The sequence below is a fragment of the Lutra lutra genome, chromosome 12 (genome assembly GCF_902655055.1).
Source record: "Lutra lutra chromosome 12, mLutLut1.2, whole genome shotgun sequence".
Lineage (NCBI taxonomy): Eukaryota > Metazoa > Chordata > Mammalia > Carnivora > Mustelidae > Lutra > Lutra lutra.
Window position 1 is genome coordinate 39,703,131 of NC_062289.1, and position 21,130 is coordinate 39,724,260.

The following is a 21,130-nucleotide window of genomic DNA, read 5'->3' on the forward strand; positions in this document are numbered from 1 at the left end:
TTTAAAAATTGTTTCTAAAGAAAAAAAATCACATATTTTCATATAAATATATATGAAACAGATAAAATAGTACCCTTGTGTTTATTTTTAGAAAGAATCAGTTTTGGTTGTTGGACTTTTTCTTAGCATCCTGGCCACTAAACAGTACTTTAACAATGTAGAGCAGGAGCTTCTCCGTCCAACTCAGTTCTTTGCAGAAATACTAAATTTTTCTTTATGGTCATAACTCTTAATTTTAAAGTCTATTTATTTCTGTCCCTGGTCTTAGACCTTTTATAATTATTTGAGTTCTCCAACTTTTGTCTTAGGTCCCCTCCATCACTGGAAAGCAGACTGATGCTACTTCCTTGATTCTGAGCTTATATCTATCTTTATTTAGTATTTACACCTCTTTTCTCTTTAAAAGTGTTTTTCTGGACACATAGCATCTTTACATTGCTCTTCAGTTCTTGGGCCTAGAATAGCTCTTTGCTGCCACCTTCTGGTTTTTGGCTGCTAAAGCCAGGCAGCAGGTCAAAGGTGACAGTGTTTCTGTGTGGGCTGTTCCTAGCATCTGAGAATGCTCCCCCTTTTCTTCGGTTTCTTTTGAGCTCTTTAAAGTGATCTTTTGTTATATTTTATTCTCCAAAACCAGAATTAACGAGTTGTTACAGAGACTTTATGTCTCCGAAGCCAAAACTTTATACCAACTTTTAACAGAGAAAGCTTTTTGATCTCTGCTCTAGAGAATATCAGAACATCAGAATATCTAGAATAGTAGAGGGGGCAGCCACAGCCTTTATGGATGAAGAAAGTACCCAAAGAAGTGATAAGCATGGAAGAGGCTGCCTTCCCCCAAAGCTAGAGTAAGGTCTTACAGGAGAGAGTGTGGCTGTGTCTCAGTGGATGACCACAAGCAGCCACTTGCCAGATGCCTGAGAATTTGATGGAGGTTAAATGGAGTTTGATTGGAGTTTCTGGGTAGAGAACTTGGCTGGAGGGTAAGCACCATTGGTCTTCTCCATACCAGCTGGCAGCAATTCTGTGGAAAGAAGAAAATAACTGGAATCAGAACAAGGATGTGAAGCACCTTAGTGCAGCTTTGTAAGCCCCTCCACTGCCCTCTATTGACAAAGCCTAATTCTTAACTCCAGCGGGCAAAAGAAAACTACATAGACAGCTCCAGCATCTCAAATTAGAGTAAAGAGTGGATTTAGAACTAAGAGGCAATAATTAGATGACTGACACAAAGATGTAGTTCACATGCAAATTTCTCTAGTTCGGTTGATTTCTGTATGTAACTTAGCACCATGCATTCCATTTATCTCATAACTTTTGAGTCTGCTTTCCTCTTCAACAAATTTGTTGAAGAGCCTAGACCTGTTACTTTGGGGCTCTCACATGAATTTATTTTTTGTTCATTGTTAGATTCAGGTTAAACACTTTTGGCAGGAGTATTACATTGTTAAAATATTGTGTCAGTGAAACATCACAAAGCGCATGGTATAAGTTTGTCTCATTATTATTGATAGTAAGTTTGAGCATTTGGTTAAAGTTATGACCAACAGATGTATTCATTTTCCTGTTGTAATTAATAAGTACTCAATTGAGCGAAATTTTAAGAACATGTCGTTGTCTTTGTTTCCAAAAAAAGAGAATGTACTTCAATTTAGCATCTATTGGTAATTCTTGGTTGAATCCATTACTGTAATAGTTGTGAAATGGCAATTGTTTTGGGCTTTCATTCCCTTTACAATGAACTGGCAATGGAACTGAGAAGTCTAGCACAAGCTGGGTTGCAGGCCATGTTCATAAAAGTGGCCAGTTTTGATTCAGTTCTTTTTTTTTTTTAGTATTTTTATTTATTAATTTGACAGAGATCACAAGTAGGCAGAGAGGCAGGCAGAGAGAGAGGGGGAAGCAAGCTCCCTGCTGAGCAGAGAGCCCAATGCAGGACTCGATCCCAGGACCCTGAGATCATGACCTGAGCTGAAGGCAGAGGCTTAACCCACTGAGCCACCCAGGCACCCTGATTCAGTTCTGATTCAGGCACTTACCTCTGCATTTCCTACCACTTCACCTGTTTCACCAAGTCTCAGGAAAACATCCTTGTAGGCCTGGTTTCGCTCTCCATCCTTAACATACTGTTTATAAATAAAAATATGTGTGATTATGGTATTTTAACGGATCTTGAGTTTCTCATTATATAAAGAGATTTTTTTAAAAACACAATTTTGAGTTTGAAAGAAACTTAAACTTTTATAGTTTAATTACCCAACCTTGGGATCAAAAGCAGTTTGTTTGTTGTTAATGCATTTATTCAACAAATTATTTAGAAAGTGTTTTTACAACTACTATATAACTCTGTCACTCTCCAGCCTCTCTTCTTGAACATTTTCAATAATAGTTCAGCTGGTATTGTACTAAGAAGACCAGACGCTGTCTCTTGTGTTAAGTCTACACTATTATGTATCCATTTAATCCTGATACTGTTTTTAACAGCTACATGATGCATGTTGCATAATTAAAAGGCAGTATCTCTGATTGTGAAGTAATGTCAAGTATTACTATGGAGAGTTCAAATCTATCCACATATTTTTGCCCCTAACTTTGAAGGAATGATTTTTTTTTTAAGAAAAAAAATTTTATTCTAGCCAGATGGAGAACCAGATCACATTTTACAAACTTCAGACTTAAATTATGTCTGTCATGTTTTCAAAATTGAATGTGTGCCTCCTGGAAAGTAATATTAAAAACAAACTGATTGTTTTTAAAAAGGAATTGAAGACTGGTTAGTTTTCCCTTTTTGGTTACCTTGATATTTTAGTTCAGGGTTATAAAGCACAAACTGAACTGAACTGAAACTTTGTATTCTTTTTCTTGGGATTGTATCACTAACTTTGCTTCAAATAACATCAGAAGTTTTGTTTGGCTTGTTGGTTGGTTTTTGTTTTTTTGTAATACTCCATTTTATGAATATTTTACTCTTTATTATAATATAAATAAGATGTATCTTGTTTTAGCAATTGTCTTTAATCATGTTTTCTGATATTCTACAAATAAAACCTCCTTTTTAAAAAATGTGATAATTTGTAGGGTAGAGAAGAATTCTTGAAAAAACTCACACGAGGTGAAGTAGCTAATGGAATGATGATTCAGGTAATCCTAATTTTGTTTCAATATTTTATTCTTCCTTTAATTTGCATTTTACTTAGCATTTTAAATTTGCCTGTAATGAGGCCTCTTTTCACTACTTGGTTTGCAAGCCAGCAGTTTTCTCTCCTTAGCTGATGACAGTTGCCCTCTGTGTACGACTAGCAGTGTCTGATCATGCATAAAGAAACTGACCTCCCATACACATATCTCATTTTGTGGCTTAATGGGAATTTCTGCCAGTCTAGTAAAAGGGCAGTGAGATCTTATTCCTAAGTGTCTCTTTAGTTTGCTTTGTGATGATGTTATGTTTTCTTTACTTTTAGTGCCTTTCAATGGAATTTCTTTATTTAACACTGAAAGAAAAGTATGCTACAATATTTCTTTTTTTTTTTTTTGACTTTTATTTATTTATTTGACAGAGAGAGACACAACAAGAGAGGGAACACAAGCAGCGGGAGTGGGAGAGGGAGAAGCAAGCTTCCCACCAAGCAGGGAGCCGGATGTGGGGCTCCATCCCAGGACCCTGGGATCATGACCTGAGCCAAAGACAGACACTTGATGCCTGAGTCACCCAGGCACCCCTGCTACGATATTTCCATATACAGATTTTGAAATTAAATTATTATATCTAGCAAAATCAATTTTAATTTTTTTTTTAATCTCTATCAACTGCATATGCTTTGGAATCAGGGTTGGGTGTTTTGATGCTTGGCATGTTTCTAGAATGCCTCCCTTTCAGAAATAAACAAATATTTAAAATTATGAAAATAAAATCAAGAGGCAAAACAGTTCAAAACAGTGTTTTTTATATACTTCTTTGAGATTATCTGGACCTCTGGCCTTCTTCCATATAAACACAAATTGTGATTTCTTCTGTTAGGAAATTTGGTATTTTCAAACATATAAAAGCAGTGTTTCTCTATTTCTATATGCTGAAAATGCCAAATTTTCTGATTTATTTTTCTTCGAATATATATGTTCAGTAATTCCATAATCTTCTATCCCTCTCTGCTTCATATTTTGTCATTAACTTCTTGTTCATTGGTTTTATTGGATCTTAGATTACAGGAATTACATATATTTCACTATTTGATGTTAGTGTGATTCTTAACCTTATTATCCTCAATACTTACTTAAGAATGTTTGACTTTTTATTGTCTATATTAAAATTTTCTCTCATTTTTTTAAATAATAATTGTGTATCATATAAATATGCTATATTCATACCTATTGCTTTTTATGGTGGCTTTTTTTTTTTTTTAATTTTTAAATAGCAACAAAAACTACTGCCTGGCTCAGGACTGAGACTCAATAAACATTTTTTTTTTTTAAGTTTTTAATTCCAGTTAGTTAACACATAGTGAAATATTAGTTTCATGTGTACAATATAGTGATTCAGCAATTCTATACATCACCCTGTGCTCATTACAAGTGTACTCCTTAGACCCCATGTTTAGGTAATTAATAACTGAATGAATTATTTAAAATCTGGCAGAAAAAACTGTATTCCATCCAAGAAGAACAGATACTTGAGAGGCGGGATCTTTTGGAAAATAAAGCAATGTGTACCCTAGCACTGGCAAAACTTGGGACACCTCTACTTCAACTAGAAGCAGATGCTATAAGAATCAGAACTATCCACAAAGAACATTCTGATGTAAGCATTTATAATTAATCCAGAAGCTAATTTCCAGGAATATTTAAGTCAATAAACTATGTATGTGATTTTACATTATTACTTGGAATATTATGATTTCACATAGAAAGACATAAAATCATGAACAAAATATGTATTTTACGACCACACAACTAATCTATAGTGGAACTACATAGCAAGACTATGAATGCTATTACTGGGAACCCCATACTCTATATTAGAGTGTACTTAGGCAAGCAGTTTTCAAATAAAATGAGTAGTGATTTATTTGGTGTGATTGCCCACTATGTTAAATTTAATTCAAAGTCTTTACTGCTTGTTAATAAAATGCTAAAGCTATGTTTGCTCAAATGTAAAATATAATGCATCTTGACATTTTTATGGCAAATATTTGATGTATGTAGAAGAAGTTAAGACACCTAGGATGAAAAATAAAGCAAATGTCGATAAAATATTTTCAAAACAACAAGTTTATGGCAGTAACTGATATTGCTAGCCCTTCCCAAAGAAAAATTAAGTAGAAAAATATGTATGCATCATGTCATTAGTCTTTTGGAAAAGTAGAGGGTGTGGTAAGAGTTATATATTCTTGTCCTTAGATGCAGGGAGGACATACATATATTCATTTGGGCCATTTTGGCAACAGGATTTTTTTTTTCCTTTGTAAATGATGATGTAATTTTATATTCTGAGTCTTTAAAAATTTTCAGTGTTTTTTTAAATTTAAAAAACTTTATGATTTAGAAAATGTTCCCATTATGAAAGTTTATTTTGATCTTCAAAGTCTCCCTAAGAAATGGCCAAGACAGAGTTTATCTGGATCACAGACTTCAGAAAACTTGGGCCTAAATGTGTGAAGCAGCTTGTACAAGGCCACAAAACATGGCAACAACAAATTCTGAGTATACTACTATATTCAGGGCTCTTAATTGCTTATCCTAGAGCTCATGTAATGAATATATAACCAGTACTAACACCTCGTGAGATAAATGATTTTAATAATGGCTCCTCCTTACATTAGTGATGGAAATTTATTAATTGCTTCAAAAGGCTCAGTATAATCATCTGAGTTTAATGAATTCCTGAAAAGATTAACGACTTTTATTCCCCCTTATTTTATAATAGCCATTGTTTTATCTCATCTTATACTTGGGTAATCATTTTTGTTTTTATTATGTTTTAAGTTTATAAATTATAAGAAACATCAATGTAACACAAACTCTTGAAAACAATAAGTTTTTATGTACTTTTGGTAATGATTGCTAACAATTTGTATTTGCAGTTTCAATTTTGGTTAAGATATTTTAAATATCATGGTGAAAACTTGCAATTTCTATGTGAGTTTTTTAGTTTTTTTATTTAGCTAAAATTGGTTGGGTTTTGGTTTTCTCCAATAATTCATAATGGAATATTGGGATGTGGATATCATAATATGTTTTTGTAATTCATGTTTGGTGGTCCTTTTCCCTTATACCAAAATATATATTGTTATTATTAATATAGCCACTTGGAAACTATTTAGTCTAACCCGTGATAATTGGATTGCAGATGTTACACATCTTAATTTCTGAATGTCTTCTAGATATTAAATGATATAATTGAGAGGAGAGACTATGTTAAAAGAAACGTGGAACGAACTAGGCAAAAATTACGAAGAAGGGGGAAGAAAACCCGTGATGCAATAACAGAAACCGAGGTAAGAAATTTAACATAAAAAATAATTTTGAATTTACAACTTCTTTATGTCAATGAAAACTTTTCAGGCAAATTTATTTTAGGTGGATGCCTCTCATTTCTAATTGGTTACAGTAAGTAGTTTCTATACACATACACACACATACACGCACCACACATGCACACACACACAGTCTCTGTGTCTTCATTTTTTCTCTCTTACGGTGGTTTTCCCATTGTACTAGTGCATCCTCCTGTAAACCTATCCTACAAAGTAGGGGTGGGGATTTGTATTGTATTAAATAGTACCGTGTTTCTACAGATGGGACCAATATACAGACTGAAACGTCTGTTAATATCCGACATCTCAGTTTTACCCTCAAGCTGGTGTATAGGCAGCATGAACAAGTGGTCATATATCAAAAGGGCTTCAGGGCTTTTTCCAAATTAGAAATATTTGCTCCCTGAAAATCTTCTTCTCTTTAATATTCTGTCTTTAGAGAATCTCTGGGTATGGGGAAGTAGAGACAGTCCATTGTCTTTAACTTGCTGTACTCTATGCTTTAAAGGTAGCACCAAATGGATTTGTTGGTGGACAGCATGTTGGCTATGAGATAGAGGTGTAATCATATCACTTTTTTTTCCAGGATTAGGTTTTTTTTTAATATAATTTTTTATTTTTTTCTTAACATATAATGTATTATTAGCCTCAAGGGTACAGGTCTGTGAATCACCGGGTTTACACACTTCATAGCACATACCTTTCCCAATGTCCATAACCCCACCACCCTCTCCCTACCCCACTGTACTAAGCCACAAAAGAAATGTAAACATTATCAAGGAAAATAGTAGTAATAATACCAACAGATACTGTTATTTTGCATGTTCTCTGTATACCAGGCACTATTATAAGTGCTCAGACACATTAACTCATTTCAACTTCATAATAACTCTGTGAAGATTGTGCTATTATTATCCCCATTCTACAGTTGAAAATCTCATATCTTATTTTCGAATTAGCTTGTTCAGTTTCACACAGCTCATTAATGGAGGAGTTGAGATTCACTAAATCCAACACTGGCCTTAGAGTCTGTACTATTACATTATTCTGGTCAGATCATACAGGTTACTTTTGTTGAATACAATGAAGCAAATTCAGAACTCAATAACAAAAAAAATAGAACAAAAAAGAAAACAGATTACTTGAAATATTTCTTAAATTACTTTTTTTCATCATTTGGTATCTGTGTTAAGGAATATTTAGAAGCACAAATTGTTTACAAATGACTGATGATGAACTATATAGCAAAATTTACAGAACAGGCCAAGGTAATACATTAGTGTTACCAATAAATTATTTTGGTAAGAAAAACTTAAAGTACCTAGCATACCTGTAAGGACAAAAGAGGATAAAAACAGCCATGGGAAAAATTATAAGAGAAATAATTTTATATAGTAGTGGAAGAAAGAATACTATTTTGCATAACATTTTCTTTTAAAATTTAGATGAATTATATATTTATAAAATACAAATAATGAAAACTGGATAAAGAGGGAAAATCACAACAAGTGTAGAATACAAATTACAGAATAAATGTAATTTGTCTATACCACTGACCACAAGAACAAGCACAGGGGCACTTGGGTGGCTCAATCCGTTAAGCCTCTGACTCTTGATTTCAGCTCAGGTCATGATCTTGGGGTTGTGAGATTGAGCCCCTCGTTAGGCTCACCTGAGGTTCTCTTACTCCCTCTCCCTGTGCCCCTCTCCCCCAGCTTGCATGTATGCATACTCTCTCTCTAAAAGCAGAAAACAACAACAACAACAACCAAAAAAACCAAGACAAAAAAACAACAAAAAAAAACATGGCCAGTTACTTTGCAGGCCTCCCTACAAAGATGAGATGCAGACCATAAGAAAGTATAGAAAGCTTCTAAATTCACTCTATAATAATAGAATTCTGGAACTGTAACTGAAAAATACTAGCTTGAAAAAAAATCTATAGGTGGTCTCACTTATGAACACAGATGACAAACTCTTAAATATATCAGTGAACTGAATTTTTACAGTGTATTATGCAAAGTAACATTCCTTTGAAGAATGTGAAGATGAGGGTGGCTCAGTTGGTTAAGCCGCTGCCTTAGGCTCAGGTCATGATCCCAGGGTCCTGGGATCAAGTCCTGCATTAGACTCCTTGCTTGGCGGGGAGCCTGCTTCCCCCTCTCTGCTGCCTGCCTCTCAGCCTACTTGCGATCTCTCTCTCTCTGTCAAATAAATAAATAAAATCTAAAATAAAAAAAAATGTGAAGATGAGTCAGCATAAACAAATGTACAGCTGACACTTGAACAATGCAGGGTTTAGACTGTGCCACGTGTAACTTTTGACTCCCCCAAAACTTTACTAATAGCCTGTTGTTGACTGGGAGCTTTGCTGATAACAGACAGTTGATTGACAAATAATTTTTATGCTACAGATATTATATACTGTATCTTTATGTTAAAGTAGCTAGGCAAAAAAATGTTATTAGGAAAATCATAAGGAAGAAAAAATACATTTATAGCCGTGTGCTGTTAAAAATCTGCATGTGAGCGGACCTGCAAGTTCAAACCTGTGTTGTCCAAGGATCAACTGTACTACTATGATTCAGTACATTTTCAGAAATGAAAGACAACCTAAAATATTTAATAAAACACTATAACCACTAATGATTTTCAGAAAGGCTTAACTATCTAGAAATAGAATGAAAACCTCCTTACCTTGATAATGTGTCATAGTGTTTCTACCAGTATTTTCCAGCTAGCGCTCTACTTAATGGTGAAAGATTAAAAGTGTTTCCTTTAAAATCAGGAACAAAAACATTCAGACAAGTTTCTACTACTTAGCATACTATTGTTATTGACAACAAGTTATTGTTAACAAGTCACAAAGGAAAAATATATGTGTTGAACATGGCAATGGAAAACCACCCAGTTCTTATGTCCACATCTGAATACTAGTTTTAAAAATATTAACTAAAAATGGCCAAGGTGGTATGTTTAATAAATATAACAAATTTCAATGAAGAATATGAGTTAACACATTCTTTGTGTGTGCCCTCAATATTATAGAAGGTACTAGGAGTTGAAGGGCTAGAGAAGAAGGACTAATTTTCTTTTATTCGTCCTTCAAATAAGTTTGTCTTTCCAATTACTGTTAAGCACTTAAGATATATTAAACATTGTTGGAATTTGCCGGAATTGGGGAAGTAAAAGGAGAACTTTGTTCACTCAAAAAGTTTGTCATCTTGTTGGGGAACAGACAAGGACATAGAGAGCATTAATACGCTGTGACCAAAGCCATGACAGCAGTATAATGAGGTGGAAGAGTGTCATGGAGGAGGAAAACCTGACTGAACCCAGGGAATTGGGGAAGGTTTTTCAGAGGTTATATCTAAAAATGAGAATTACTAGTAGAGTAAATGAAGGTTAAATACTTATAGTACCATGCTGTTGTGGAGTACAGATGATACACAAAAAGCCTTAAAAAATTATTGTCACTGGAGATTATATTTCTTCTTCATCCTATTATTATTATTATTATTATTATATAATTTAAAAATTGATGAAGAAATGAAGTAAGGGCATTTTAGAAACAGGTGCTGTTTGAAAAGCAAAGATATGGAATAGTGCTATGTGTTTGTGGAATTGCAAGTAGTTTGGTATGACCAGAGAGCAGGGTACCCATTATAAGAGTGAAAAGAGATGAAGCTAGTGAGATGGGCAATACACAGATGAAGAAATGGCTCATGTGCCATGCTGTTGAACTCCAAACTGTTGTAATGTCAAACATTGTTAATAGCATTTATTAAGTACTTTGATGCTGATAGGGGTACAAGTCATACTATAGACCCTATTTCTGTCTTCTAAGAACTTAAGTTCTAAGACAAATAATTTTTAAGACAAATAATTCTATCTTTTACTGTGCATAAGCATTTCAGTCATGGGCCAAGCTAAACATGGGCCATTACTGAATTTTTACTCTTTTAACCCCAGTTTAAATCTTGGGCATAGATTCTAAACTTATTATGTTTAGATAATTTAAGAAATAAATCTTAAATAAAAATCTTAAAATCCTAAAATTCTTAATCTAAAATCTTTTTTAAAATCTTAAATAAAAATTAAAAATACAATTTGAAGTTAATAATTTAGAATCTGAATATAATCTTTATTACCTAATATTTTTAAATATGTGACATGAAAGTTTTAGGAAGATAAGGAAATGATGAAAAATGCTTTATAATAAAACATTTATTAACTGCAATTCAGATTTTTAGATTCTTCCCGGTCTGGACATGAAAGTACCCTTGGGTTGGAAAACTTCCAAATTCCTGAAGCCTGTGTCCCCCAGGGCTAGAGAAAGAAATAAGCCAAAGAATGGTCATTTAATGTCATTATATGTGCTGTTTTATGCCTTTATTCCCGCTTGTTCTGATGGCACTTCGGCATTTATCAAAAGACTTACAAATGGCTATTGTGGGTGGGGGGCAAACTTCTGCTCGTTGCACATGTGCAGGTTTGTACTCCTGATTGACACATGATATCTAACTGCTTCTCTCTAGACTCAGCCCACTATAATGTTTCTGATCTTTTTTGGTGCCATGGACGGCAATGTGCTGTTCATGTTTACCAAAGCCTCACTGATGGCACCTATTAAATTGGCAAAAGACCATTTTTGGCTTTTCATTGCTGTCTGCAAGGAACACACTGTCTCCTTCTGTCCTTTAGTGTAGAGTCTTCTGACACCACCTTCAGCACAGCTGAACTGGCTGGTATGGTCTAAGTTGTTGATACCATTGCTTCTGATGTCTTCTGAGTTTCTTGTGGGAATCTTCCTTCAAGAAGGCATTAATTATGGAATCTGACCTAAAATTCAAACTTAGTGGTAGCATGATGTACCCAGAGCTGCCCATCCTCTTTGACTCCTACTTACCTACTTTATTCCGAACTTGTACCTCTTCACACTTTGCGGGGGGCAGGGATTGACTTTTCTCCCAGTAATAATCTAATAGCCTATTTGTCACATTGAAGAATCCTAGTAAGCCATCTTTCAACTACATTCAGGTATTAAAAACAAGCAAACCAAAAACCCTCATTTATCAGTAGACTAATTCCAGAACTTTCAGAAAAAGAAACAAAGGGAAAGTATGAAAATCCAAATGCAGTACACAGTGTTGAAAGTCATGGACAAATAGCAGATTTTTATAGGAAAATAAATACAAAAGTTTAGCCTTTCTTCTTGAAATCTGTAAGAGCAGAGAAAGAATCAGAGAGCATATGGGGGAAAGTGGAAGAAAATAGGAGCAAAGGGAGCAGTTGATATCTGAAATCGTTTGGGAGAGTAGCACTAATTAGAAGCAATGCCAAATGTGGGGAACAGCATTCAGTAAATCAGTCATCCAATCAGTAAATCATTCAGTCAACATGAAAATCAACAGTGATGAAAGGATCATGCAAAAAATAGATGCAAAATCAAATCTTCAGTTTGGACTTGCACAAGCCAGCCTTGGGAAAGTATACTGGTATTAAACATTGACTTGTTTTGTTTGAAAGATCAGGACCATGTATATCCTTGCCCAGCTTCATTGTACATGTTTGAGAACCAGTAGCCACATGTTTATATAGTTTTTAAGACTTTATTTATTTAAGAGAGAGAGAGAGAGAAAGAGAGAGGGACATCATGAGCAGGGAGAGGGGTGGAGGGAGTAGCAGACTTCCCCACTGAGCAGGGAGCCCCATGTGGGACTTGATCCCAGGACTCTGAGGTCATGACCTGAGCCCGGAGGCAGATGCTTAACCAACTGACCCACCCAGGCACCCCATCCACATGTTTATATTTTGAAAGGACATGCCCTTAAGGTGTGCTTGTATTGGAGTATGTGGAGGGGAAGACAGTAAGGATAGAGAGAGGAAAATGGAGACAGAGGAAGAGAGATGTGGGGAGAGAGACATATAGTTCTAAGCCATCTTTTAGACAGTCTTATCAGATACAACTATGGAGAAGAGAAAGAATATAAACCTAAGTTGTTACTTACACTGTTAATAAGTTTCTATTTGCTTTTAATTATTTATATAGCCAAATGTAATTGTGTCCTTAAGTTGCAAGGATTTGAAAATTCTAGTATTTAAAATAAAACATGCTTTAATTTATTTTCCAGGAAAAACACTCAATGATTTTTAGAGAAATAGAGAACACTAAAAGTAAAACAATTATTTATCTTGCAAAAATAGATGAGTTGAATAAGAACTTAAAAGAAAAAGAGAAAGAAAGTAGTATTTTTGCTCAGACACTTGAGAGTTTAAAGTAAGTACGTAAATTTTATCAAAATATTAAGTATTCAATATATTATCATTAAAAGAGATAAGATCAAATTTCTTTAAGGTTTATTCTTAAAATGGTCCATTATTTTCCATCATTATTTGATGCAGAGTATACATGTGATATTTGATATTTGGCTTAAAAACATGAATTGTGGGGGTGTCTGGGTGGCTCAATCAATTAAACATGAGACTCTTGAGCTCAGGTCTTGATCTCAGGTTTGTGACTTTAAGCCCCACATTGGGCTCTACCTAGACATGGAGCTTACATTAAAAAACAAAAAACAAATAAGCATAAATTGAATTCATTTTTTTATTATTCCCCTGGGTTTACTTTTACTTGAATAACTGGGAATGCTTATTGTTTTCCAAGTATGAGAACTTCTATTAATTATGAAATTGATAATCTTTCCCACAAATTCCAGTATTACTCACAGGACATGGTTAATAATATATGGTTTTTCACCCGAACTTTTTTGGTAAGTTTTGAGGTAATCCTTTAGAAACAGATATTCTACAAAACCTTATGTAATTTGTTCATACTTACTGTCTTTGGAAACCTCTTATTTGGTCCCTTTATTAATCAGGGGCATACCTACCAAGGGTTAGTAAGGTCTTTCACTCAAAGAACGATCATACTCTAAGACCTTTGGTGTTTCCTGAGACCCTCACTTAGAACTTACATACTCTTCCTTTATTCCTTTTGGTTCTTATTATCTGTTTTGTAATACGTTGAGAACAGAGCTTGAAGGACTACAGGAAGGACATGCATTGGTCACATTTAGGAATTACAGTTTGATTCAAATAAGAAGGCTAACACAGCATTAACAAAATCATAGCACTTGAGGGATAAAATATCAGAAAAACAGTTATCCACAGCTTGATTACCATACTATAATGTCAAGTCAAGTCAGTTCACTCAACAAGGATTTATTTAGCTGTTACTATGGGGTAAAAACTTATGTACAAAATGAGCATTCAGCTTTATCTGAAAGACATAAAATCATATTCAGTATATCATGTAAGAAAGCAAGGAAATGGTTATTTTCAAAGATATTTGCATTATTTGACATCTGTAAGAATATTTTGAGGCTCAGTGATATAAGTCTAAAATCTTATAGTTCACATTAGACTTATAAAGATTTAGTTTAAGTTTAGTTTATAAGGAGTTTGGTTTAAGATTTAGTTTTTTAAGAATTCTTATTATTTCAGTTATAACATTTCCGTCTATTCTGTGGCTAGATTATATTGCCTTTGGGACAAGAATGGCCACCATGTCCCAGTGACACAGTTCCCTCTCTGAACTTGACAAAACTTTGCTTTCTCCCAGGAAAGGGCTAAAATGAATAATTGATCCTGTGACATTGTTTATAGACCTATTAATTAACAATGACGATGGATAATGTCAAATAATATTTAAAGATACCATTTTTTTACTTCCTAATGTGCCAGGCACTTTGTGGGCAATCTGTGTACTTCATCTTATCCAGTTCTCACTGCTAATTCTCAAATTATGTAATAACATTCTCATATGAATACTGAGGAAACAGAAGCTCAGGGAAATTAAATGATTGTCTTTGTACAGATAATCAGTGGTTAATGTACAGATAATCAGCTCCAGTTTAGGTCCATCTCATTCCAAAGCATGTGCTCTTAAAACTGTCCATACTGACTCACTAAACTAGGATTGGAAAGAAGATTATTGCAAATAAACTACATTAATAATAATCTACTGTTATTTTCAATAGGTGACCATATCAAGTTAATCATTATTTATTAAGAACCTACAGTGTGCCTAGTGCCAGACACGAAGAAGGACAAAGAAATGACAAATGGGGAAGTGTACCTTTGAGTATCTGAAGATAATTTTAGAAATACAAACTTGCATATGCAAAATGATTAAAATATGATGATTAGAATAATAGCAATTGAAGCTGTCCTTGACTCTGATTTTTACAACTGTTTCTTCAGTAGGATGTGAAAGGATTTAGGGCCAGACCCATAGGACTTCAGAGTTTATTCTTTTTATCATTATGAGAAAGGAAACACTATTTTCACACACAGATATACATATAAGCATATATAGTCTATATAATATATGTGTGGGTATAATTAACTAATGAAAATGCTGTCTTGAATATAATCCAAACTCAAAATACTTAGTGTGGAGAACAAAGTATATGTGGTCAAAATATAGTGATGTTTGCTGGGAGCAACTGTGAGGTTTTTGGGCTCTGGTCATACTAGCTCTTCCCCATGTCGATTTCATGGTTTCTTTGTTCCATAATATTGATATTAGTGAGTATTTATATAGGATATCACATAAGAATTTTGGATGTTTTGGGTATAAATGATGAAATGGAACAGACATGAGCAAAGCAGATAAAAGGGAGGGACCTTATTCTATTCAGAAGGAGAGGCTCACATCTAAAAATGTGAACAAAATACATTGTTTTCAAATTTTTGGTAATAGCCATAGTAGAGAAAGAGAGAAAAAAAATGAGTATTTAGTGTTGAGCTGCTGAATCAAATAGAGTAAATAAAACTGGATTTGCATTCTGGTACTGCTGTTTATTAAGTAGCTTATATAAGCTAATTATGGTAAAGTTTAGTTTCCTCATCTGTAAATTGCTATAATGATTATACTTTCATAGGATTTTGTTGTATTAAATGAGATATTTTATTCAGCACATTTTAACATTTCAGCTCCCCCAAAAAACTTTAGTCCCTCTGCCTTATAAGGTAACTGTGCAGATTACTCAGTTTTCTATACCAGCAGAGATAAAAACAAATAAGGGTAACATAAGACAGTGCTGCACTTTTGGGGCGCCTGGGTGGCTCAGTGGGCTAAACCCTCTGCCTTTGGCTCAGGTCATGATCTCGGGGTCCTGGGATCGAGCCCCACGTCGGGCTCTCTGCTCAGCAGGGAGCCTGCTCCCCCCCCCACCTGCCTCTCTGTCTACCTGTGATCTCTGTCTGTCAAATAAATAAATAAAATCTTAAAAAAAAAAAAAGTGCTGCACTTTTGCAGCTCTGTTTATTCTGCCCTCTGTGTTACTGATCAACTTTGGCAATTATTTCTAAAGCACATTCGTTTTCATTATTGTTTTAACCACTTTTTCCATGCTTTATCTATTAGTGTTGTTATTTAAATAAAAACCATTTAATATCTGTCTCAGTATATACTTAGTTACAAATGACAAAATACACCCACCTAAGCACAAACAAACATGTTCACACAACAGCTTAAATTAAACAATAGGGAAATGTGTCATCTTATATAACAGAGACCCTTGGGTAGGGTAAGCTGCAGAATTGGTTGACATTAGTGAATCAACAGCTCAACCCTAGGTACTCATTTTTTTCTCTCTCCACTGTGTCCATTGTCATCAAGTTTGAAAACATGACTCATTCACATTTAGTGGGTGTTGAGCCTTTTCTACATGCCTTTAGGTCCTTGTCTTTCATCTTATTAAGCTATGGTAATATTTATGTTCACTTCTAAATAATTAGCCTCATGCTAATTGGCTTAATCTAATTAGAATGTATCTTTGGTGTTATATGCTGCATGGAGGAGGGGTTCTTTTAGAATGGCAATGCAATAGAGGCATGCTGTGTAGGCAACCAAGAGAATCCACTAAATTTCTCCAGAGATTTTCTTACAACTGAATCATTTAGACATATCTCTATGGAAGTTGGCCTATGGAAAGAACTAGGGAATTTTTCCAAAGCCCTTCAGTTCTAAGACTTTTTAATATTTGCTCTTTTAAAATGTATCATAAACGTATCTTAAAAAATAAAATATGAATTGATTAATGGCAAATACAATTCTTTCTTCATAGGAATGAATTTATAACCATGAAATATAAAAAGGAGCATGCGCAAGCAGTGTTTGATCATCTCATAAGTGAGAAAAAAATCTGTGAAGAGAAACTCTATGAGGAAGAACAGAGATATCGAACACTAATTACCATGAGGCAAAAAACTCTGGCAGATATTAAAGTGAGTATTTTTTTTGGACTGTCTTAGAATGAAAGAAATATAGTGATAGTCAAACTAGCAAGTAGTCTGAGGCACTCATTTCTTATCTTGAAATAAAGATTTAAATTCTAAAAACTTTTGGGCACCTGGGTGGCTCAGTTGTTGAGCCTCTGCCTTCAGCTCAGGTCATGATCCCAGAGTCCTGGGATCGAGCCCTGCATCGGGCTCCCTGCTCGGCAGAAAACCTGCTTCTCCCTCTCTCACTCCCCCTGCTTGTGTTCCTTCTCTTGCTGTTGCTCTCTGTTAAATAAATAAATAAAATCTTTTTTTTAAAAAATTGTAAAAACTTTTAAAGATGTATGTAATATAGTATACATGTATAAGCTATTTTTGATCCTAATATTTATATAACCATTATTATATATATTCATATACTCAATTACTTTTCTTCCTTTTTACATTTTCAAAGATATTGTTTAATCCATTTAAAAAAATGGAGGAAATACATACCTTAAACAAGTATGTCAGTGAATGAACATACCATCTATAGTACTATTTCTGTGATCCTTCCTACAGAAAAGTATTAATAGAGGAACAATAATTTTATTAATAATAGTGCTAAGTAATATTCTTCCATTTTACATATGGCCATTACATAGAAAAGGGGTATTTTGGGAGGAGGGGGCCTAAAAATATGGAAATAATTGGTGCCATCTAGTGGCAATAAATTATGCCTTCTCTTAGAGAAGTTCCTGAAATCTCAAGATTTGTGATAAATGAATGGACTGGGAGGCTTAGACTCAAATGCACACCTCAAAAAGAGAAGGCTTAAGTTATTTACTGATTTAAGCATCATTCTCTACCTCATATTTTATCACAGCAGTAGAATTAGCTGTTTGAATTCAACCATATTTTCCAATTGTACTGGTGCTGAGAACACAGTGGGATCTCAATAATCATTTATTGACTGGCATTTCAGCACTTTAATGGAACAATAATAATTAGTGAAATGGCAAAATATGGTCAGCAGGAGAGAGACAAAGAAAAAATTCCTGTATAACTAGCCTTTCAAAAATGGAGATTTGTATTTTTTTCATCCAAAATCTTGTCTCTGCTGTCCCATTTTGAAATGTACTTAACCTCCAGCTACTTGTCACATCACCTGGTTTTGTGTTTTGTCCTTGGTACCAGTCTCTATCTGAACTTGTTTTGTTCATTTGTTTTTACTTGTTTGTTGTCTGCCTGCATCTTGCAATACTGACATATTGTCAGTGAGGACAGATTTTCTGTCACATTCTTCTATGTATCCTAAAAGCTCAGAACTATGCCTGGCGCAAGAGAGGCACTCAGTGAACACTCATTGAATGACTGAATGAATAAATGGATGAACATATGCCTTTTTGGTAATTTTGCTGTCCACTTGCATGATAATGCCTGAAAGCAGAAGCATTTCAGAGATACTTTCCATACTGTGCCAGCCTGATACTTTAGTTGAATACTCATGTTGTATGCAAAATCTGAACGTCTCCCTTTCTCTTTCTCATTCCCCCTCTCTCCTTGATAATACACAAGAAATTTGCCATCCAATCTGTTCTCTCTAGATGAAAATGATTACATTGTCTATTGCTTTCTAGCAATTAAGGATTCTGCTAAATATCTGAATAATACTTCTCTAGTAACCTTTAATTTATATGAAATTGCCTCTTATCAGCTCTTGGATTGCTCTTTGTTATGCATTTACCCTATGTAAACAGAAGCATAGAGTTTGAACATGCATAGTTTAGAAATTTATTTATCTCATCATTAGTGACACTGTTTATGATTATGATCAGTTATTGGCATTAAATAATGGAAAGACAATACAATTTTTCATATAAAACTATTTAAAAATTTGTAAATATGTATGTAATATGAAGCATTCCCATAAAGAAACAAGTTTCATTAGGCATCATTACAGATGTCATATTACTAATCTGGGGTGTCCCCCCTGGGTAAAAGAATTGATCACAATCATGGATCATCTGAAGGAATTGTTTAATAAAAGACCATAAAAGCCACAGTACAATTAACTGGGGATGTAAGAAAACATGCCATAGAATTAGAAATACAAACAGCCAATAAAATGGTTTAAGAAAAAAATATATACAAACTTCAGATAGCATGCAATATAGTTCTGGAGTTAAAATCAACTTTTTGGTAGGTAGTTTCATGTCAGATATCTTTAAATGGAAGATTTTTTTTTAAGTATTAAATGCAGTTTTTATTAACTGCCTATAATTACCAAATGCAATTAAGATTAAAATCTCAATATAGCATATTCATCAAAGTACTATAGCTATAGCTACTGATCTTCCTTTTTTCTTATTGGAAAGATCCAAACAAAACTGGAGTTTCAGGTATTTTAATCTTTAGTTTTAATTTTAATCTATTATTAGCCATCCTCAGAAGTCCCACTGCTTTTCTATGTCAGTGTCTTTCTCTAGTGCTCTTTCTATAACCTTGCCCTTCTTCCTATAATTTAGGGTATGATATGAGAAAGGTGTAATGGCATTACATTGGATCTTTGGCAGACAGAACAATTTCCAAATTGAGTTCTAAAAGACACAATCTCCCAATACTTTGTGGAGTTTATTGGTTTTTATTTGGTTTCATATTTATATTACACTCTTAGGAAATACTTATAATAGTGCCATATTTGGCTATTAAATCATTTCTTGACCCTTTCATGTGGAAAATTCTTAGCTAATACAGAGGCAGTGATTCAGTGCCTCATTAGACAGCCAGGTACAGCAATAGTAAAAATCAGAAACAAATTTAATCTCTGAACTAATTTTAAAGATTATTACAATTTAAAAAATTATTCTCCTATTGTCCACTCATCACTTCATTCATGTAACTAGTTCAGGGCACTCAGTGTTGAACGACCAAAACCCTAGCATCAATTTTAAAGATGCAGTCAGCAGAAAGATGGGAGATGCGAAAAACAAACTTGAATATAGTAACATCGCACAAATTACGTACAATAAATTGTGTCGTTGGCCCACTGACCTGATACATTAGGCATGATTAAAATAAAATAAAAACTATTACATATTCTGTGATCTTAATAATGGGAAATAAATATGTGAAAAACCTGGAAACATTTAGAAGAGCTGAGCAGTGACCCTCCTAGGCAAGAATAATTTGCCTTAATGCCAATCTTCTTGCCCCCTAAAAGATTTTAAAATAACGTGAAATTTTTAAAAATTAAGAACATGGTTTGCATAATATTTTTAACAATTCTAACAGGATTAAACATCAATCACATGTCATAATATTAATTAGGTTCATCATATTGCCTTTTTTTCATATTGCCTTTTTAAGTCAACTTGTTGAACTATATGGCTCTTTGAGGAATGAACATTTTAATTTGAGGACTGGTAGCAAAAGAGTGCTAGTTTTATTTATTTATTTATTTACTTACTTACTTTAAAAAGTTTTTTTTGTTGTATTATGTTAGTCACCATACATCATTAGTTTTTGATGTGGTGTTCCATGATTCATCGATTGTGTATAATACCCAGTGTGCTAAGAAATCCATGCCCTCCTTAATACCCATCACCAGGCTCACCCATCTCCCCATCCCTCTCCCTTCTGAAACCCTCAGTTTGTTTCCTCGAATCCATAGTCTCTTGATGGTTCTTCTCCCTCTCTGGTTGCCCCCCCTTCATTTTTCCCTTCTAATGTCCTCCATGCTATTGCTTATGTTCCACAAGTAAGTGAAACCATATGATAATTGACTTTCTCTGCTTGACTTATTTCACTCAGCATAATCTCCTCCAGTCCCATCCATGTCAATGCAAAAGTTGGGTATTCATCGTTTCTGATGGCTAATATTCCTTTGTGTATATGGACCTTGTTTTATACTGGGGGACACCAAGTTTTTGCACAGACTCAGTGCTGCAATGATCATAGATACTCAGAAATCAGGAAGGAGTAACACTAGAATGTAAAGGAAATATGTAGCATTGGTATAAGGGATTCACAAATATGAATTTAATATATTTTGGTTGTTTGATTAGAGCATGATCCATTAAACAAGGAAGAAGCCTCTCTTCTTTTTGCATCTCTCTCCAGCATTGTGTTACATCTTGCAGATATGTCCCAAGATATCTACTAACACTACATTAAAGCACTATATATGAAGCTTGAATAGGTCTTTTATTTTTTGTTTTTGGGGGTTTTTTTGTTTTGTTTTTTAAGATTTTATTTATTTGTTTATTCATTTATTTGTCAGGAAGAGAAAGCACAAGCAGGGGGAGTGTCAGGCAGAGGGAGAAGCAAACTCT

The 21,130-nt window shown here is 34.1% G+C and overlaps 1 protein-coding gene across 7 annotated transcripts in view; it reads left to right on the top strand.

Annotated features, from left to right (window-relative positions):
• The window catches only part of CCDC178 (coiled-coil domain containing 178), a 445,791-nt gene that overhangs the window by 175,071 nt on the left and 249,590 nt on the right, over positions 1-21,130 (top strand). For all 7 annotated transcript variants that reach the window (XM_047698296.1, XM_047698297.1, XM_047698295.1 and 4 more), the window contains 5 exons: positions 3,076-3,138; positions 4,631-4,792; positions 6,375-6,488; positions 12,662-12,807; positions 16,664-16,823. In XM_047698296.1, the coding sequence (XP_047554252.1) occupies positions 3,076-3,138; positions 4,631-4,792; positions 6,375-6,488; positions 12,662-12,807; positions 16,664-16,823 (645 nt within the window). The remainder of the gene's footprint in view (positions 1-3,075; positions 3,139-4,630; positions 4,793-6,374; positions 6,489-12,661; positions 12,808-16,663; positions 16,824-21,130) is intronic.